This window comes from Neofelis nebulosa, chromosome 10 (assembly GCF_028018385.1).
Source record: "Neofelis nebulosa isolate mNeoNeb1 chromosome 10, mNeoNeb1.pri, whole genome shotgun sequence".
Lineage (NCBI taxonomy): Eukaryota > Metazoa > Chordata > Mammalia > Carnivora > Felidae > Neofelis > Neofelis nebulosa.
The window spans coordinates 21,226,578-21,231,522 of record NC_080791.1 but is presented as its reverse complement, the minus strand read 5'-3'; the positions used below and the strand labels follow the sequence as shown (position 1 = coordinate 21,231,522).

The window sequence follows — 4,945 nt, the reverse complement described above, 5'->3', positions numbered from 1 at the left end:
CCAGAACCAGATATCTGGCTTCACAGGCGTATTCTACTAAACATTTAAAGAAGAGTTAGTACCTTTTCTTCTCAAACTACTCCAAGAAATAGAAGAAGAAACACTTCCAAATTCATTCTACAAGTCCAGCATAACACTGATATCTAAGCCAGATAATGACAGTACAGAAAAAGAGAACTATAGGTTAATATCTCTGATGAGCATAGATGCATAAGTCCTCAACAAGATATTAGCAAACTGAATCCAACAATACATTTAAAAAATCATTCACTGTGATCAAGTGGGATTTATTCCTGGGATGCAAGGTGGTTCAGCATTCACAAATCAACCGTCATGATACATCATATCAATAAGAGAAAGGATAAAAATCATATTACCATTTCAATATGGAGAAAAAGCATTTCACAAAGTACAACATAAATTCATGATAAACACCCTCAATAAAGGAACAGCTAACTACAAATCTGTAGTAATCAAATACTACAAATCAAATACTACTGTAGTAATCAAATATACTACATATCTATAGTAATCAAAATAGTATGGTATTGGCACAAGAATAGAAACATAGATCAATAGAGTAGAATAGAGATCCCAGAAATAGATCCATGGTTATATGATCAATTAATCTATGATAAAGGATGCAATAATATGCAATGGAAAAACAGTGTTTTTAGCAAATGGGGTTGGGAAAATTGAACAGTTATAGCAAAAAAAAAACAAAAAAAACCTTTCTTACACCATATACAAAAATACACTCAAAATAGATTAAAGACCTAAATGTGAAACCTGAAACCATAAAAATACTAGAAGAGAGTACAGACAATAATTTCTCTAACATTGGCTGTAACAGCATCTTTCTAGATATGTCTCCTGAGGCAAGGGAAACAAAAGTAAACATAAACTATTGGGACTACATAAAAATAAAAAGATTCTGCACAGCAAAGGAAACAATCAACAAAATAAAAAACCCAACCTATTGAATGCAAGAAGACATTTACAAATGATATATCCAATAAGGGGTAAGTATCCAAAATAAAAGGACTTATACAATTCAACACACAAAAAAACCAAGTAACCCAATTAAAAAATGGGAGAAGACATGAATAGACATTTCTCCAAAGAAGACATACAGATGGTCAGTGGACAAATGAAAGGATGCTCAACATCACTCATCACCAGGGAAATGCAAATCAAAATCACAATGAAATATCATTCATACCTATCAGAACGGTTAAAATGAACAGCACAAGAAACAACAGGTGTTGGTGAGGATGTGGAGAAAGGGTGACTCTCATGTATTGTTGGTGGGGATGCAAACTGGTGCAGCCACTGTGGAAAACAGTATGGAAGTTCCTCAAAAAGTTAAAAATAGAATTACTATATGATCCAGTAATTCCACTATGGCGTATTTACCCAAAGAATACAAAAACACTAATTTGAAAAGCTCTATGAACCCCTATTATTTATAATAGGTAAAATATGAAATCAACCCAAGTGTCTATTGATAGATGAAAGAAGAGGTGATATGTATATACAATAGAATTTTACTCAGTCATAAAAAAGGAATGAAATCTTGCTATTTACAACAACATTGATGGATATAGATTGTATAATGCTAAGTTAAATGTCAGTCAGAGAAAGATGAATACCAGAAGATTTCACTCATATGTGGAATTTAAGAAACAAAACAATGAAGAAAAAAAGAGACCAAAAAAACAGACTCCTAACTATAGAGAACAAATTGATAATCTTACCAGGGGGGAGGTGCGTGGGAGTAAGAGTGAAATAAATTAAGGGGATTAAGAGTACATTTATCATGGGTGCCTGGATGGCTCAGTCGGTTAAGCGTCTGACTCTTGGTTTTGGCTCAGGTCATGATCTTGCAGTTCATGGGTTCAAGCCCTGCATAGGGCTATTCACTGACAGCACCAACCCTGCTTGGGATTCTCTCTCTCCCTCTCTCTTCATTTCCCCTTCTCTCTCTCTCTCTCCCTCCCTCCCTCTCCCTCCCTCCCTCTCTCTCCCTCTCTCTTTTTCTCACACACACACATAATAAATAAATAAACATTAAAAAGTACACTTATTGTGATGAACACTGAATAAGATATAGAGTTGTTGAATCAGTCTACCTGAAACCAATAAAATTGTACCTTAATTATACTGGAATTTAAAAAATTAAAAAAACACCTGTAAAAGTGAGAAAGGTATTAACCTTTCTTTTTGGAGGTGACCCAGGAGAGACAACAACTGAATTGAATTACTGCACTATTTGAAATATTTAAGAAGAAGAAATAAGGCTGTAGGCAAACTCTATGGAAAGTTTTCATTTAGGATATGGGAAGAAAGGGAGAAAGAACTTCTGCAACGATTTTCATTAAGAGATGAAGATGATAGAAAGATGGGAGTTTAGTTTTGCCTCTGCCTTGGGGAATGTACGATCCTTAGAGTGAAATGTAAACTTGATTAGCTATTGAGTCCCTAAAGAACTAAAGAGAGACTGTGGTCCCGAGTGTAAACACAATCAATCCCTTTATTTCTCTTTTGTACATAGACTCTATTCCTTGGGATGGAGACTGAGCAAACATCTACCCTGTTTATAATCAAGCGCACTTTATCATTAAACTCACATTCAGTCTTCTGTGTCTTAAGTAGCAAAGGGGATGATAATAAAGACTTTGGCCTCTGCTGCTTGAGAGGACTGAAAGTTATAATCAGAAATTATGATATATAGTCCAGAAGTATTTGAAGGGCATATCTGAAATTAAGTATGGGCTAAATCCTTTTAGAATTAAAGAAACCAAGGCCTCAAGAGCCTGATATTTCCTTTCCAAGACTACAGGGGTAAATACCAAAGACAAGGAAGCACTGAGGTTTTCTGGCCTAAGGAGGGTGAGTTTCTGAATTCTGTTTATATCAATGTCCTTATTGATTTGACATGGAAGTCCAAAAATGTAAGGTAAGCCACTTCCCCCCCCCCCCCCCCCATTTTGTGTAGTCCTAAGACTCAAGTAAAACTGACAGGAGAATATGTTTCAGGGGATAAAAGAATGTTCAGAGATCAGAGGGTTCAGGGGATGTAGTATCTCAGTCAGTTCCCTCTCCATGGGTGGAACCCTCAATGTTCTAGATTTATGACATTTTCTCTGTGACATGGGACAGTAACTCAACCTCACCTAGACTCTGGTCCCTTAGTGTTGGATTAGGAACAATATTCATGGTTCCCAATCCACTAAGTCTAATCTGGCCCGTTAGAGGCCAGCTTCAGCTTGTTAGGGTCTCTGCCTCCAACTTTACTGGTGATGAGAAGGTTCAAGTGAATGAAGAAACAGTGAGATGGGAGAAGGATGATTCTGTCGTGGGCCATGCTTCTTCTTACCTTGGTTTTCCAGCAGTCACGTTGGCATGTGGCAGCACTGGCTTTCCCTCTTAAGGCAAAGTTTGTGATGCACTTTGCTACATTTAGCTTATTAAGACTCTAGTAAGGGAAAGTCCCTGTCACTTAGTCTCATGTTGATGGAAAAGACAGATTCAATGGGTCCGGGTTGGGCTAGTCTTAGACATTCCCAGTGTACACACTCTCTTGTGGGATGAGATATTGCAGGAAGAGCTGAGTTTTTCTGAGTTTTCTTGTGTGTCCACAGATCCCCTTAGAAAAGAATGACTCCTGGAAATGCCTCTTCTGTGACTGAATTCATTCTGGTGGGATTAACAGACCTATCAGAACTCCAGCTTCCCCTGTTCTGCCTGTTTCTAGTCATGTATGTGGTCACTGTGTTGGGAAATATGGGCTTGATCATTTTAATTGGGCTGAATTCATATCTACACACCCCCATGTACTTTTTCCTTTTCAATTTGTCCTTCATAGACCTCTGCTATTCTTCAGTATTTACACCAAAAATGCTGATGAATTTCCTATCAAAGAAAAATATTATCTCTTATATGGGATGCATGACCCAGCTTTACTTTTTCTGTTTTTTTGTAATTTCTGAATGCTATGCGCTAACATCAATGGCCTATGATCGCTATGTGGCCATCTGTAACCCACTTTTGTATAATGTTGTCATGTCCCCTAAAGTGTGTTCCAGCCTTATGCTTGGTTCATATTTGATGGCATTTTTGGGTGCTATGGCCCACACAGGATGCATGCTGAGACTGACCTTCTGTGATGCAAACACCATCAACCATTATTTGTGTGACATCCTCCCCCTTCTCCAGCTCTCCTGCACAAGCACCTATGTGAATGAGCTGGTGGTTTTCATCGTGGTGGGCATCAACATCATTGTGCCCAGTGTCACCATCTTTGTGTCTTATGGTTGCATCCTTTCCAGCATCCTCCACATCAGCTCCACTGAGGGCAGGTCCAAAGCGTTCAGCACCTGCAGTTCCCACATAATTGCTGTTTCCTTGTTCTTTGGGTCAGGTGCAATTATGTATCTTAAACCATCTTCTGTTGGGTCTATGGATGAGGGGAAAATCTCTTCTGTCTTTTATACCAATGTGGTTCCCATGATGAACCCCTTAATCTATAGTTTGAGGAACAAAGATGTTAAAATTGCTCTGAGAAGAACCCTCGGTAGGAGAGTGTTTTGATCAGAAACAGTGTCTGTGCAAGTGGTCATAGGGTAGGGATATTGCGTGTGTTTATTTATAGTATTTTTAGTGGAAGTCTTCCTATCCTGTTTCTCACTGTGGTGAAGGAAATATGAGTCTTCTCTCAATCTGTTTCTGTTTTTTTTTAGGTTTGATCTGATTCCTTTGATTACCATTTTTACAACTTTTGCTCCTTTTCCTCATTTTTCCTATTTAAGAATAACATTAAGAAACATATTCTAAGATTAGATTATTTAACCTCTAATAGCTTCTCTTGTTTATATATGGAAGGATATTTTAAGCCTAATTATACTTTAGAATCACTTGTTGAACTTAAAAAAAGATGGAGATA

General features: G+C 37.5%; 1 protein-coding gene across 1 annotated transcript; it reads left to right on the top strand.

Moving 5' to 3' along the window:
* The first annotated feature begins 3,651 nt into the window (after positions 1–3,651).
* LOC131488518 (olfactory receptor 8B3-like) lies at positions 3,652–4,593 on the top strand. The gene has a single exon (XM_058690399.1). It carries the CDS (start codon positions 3,661–3,663, stop codon positions 4,591–4,593), a length of 933 nt encoding a protein of 310 aa, XP_058546382.1. The 5' UTR covers positions 3,652–3,660.
* Positions 4,594–4,945: the final 352 nt, after the last annotated feature.

Excerpts from the sequence above, each read along its gene's own strand:
- LOC131488518 (XM_058690399.1), top strand. The coding sequence starts at position 3,661 with ATGACTCCTGGAAATGCCTCTTCTGTGACTGAATTCATTCTGGTGGGA.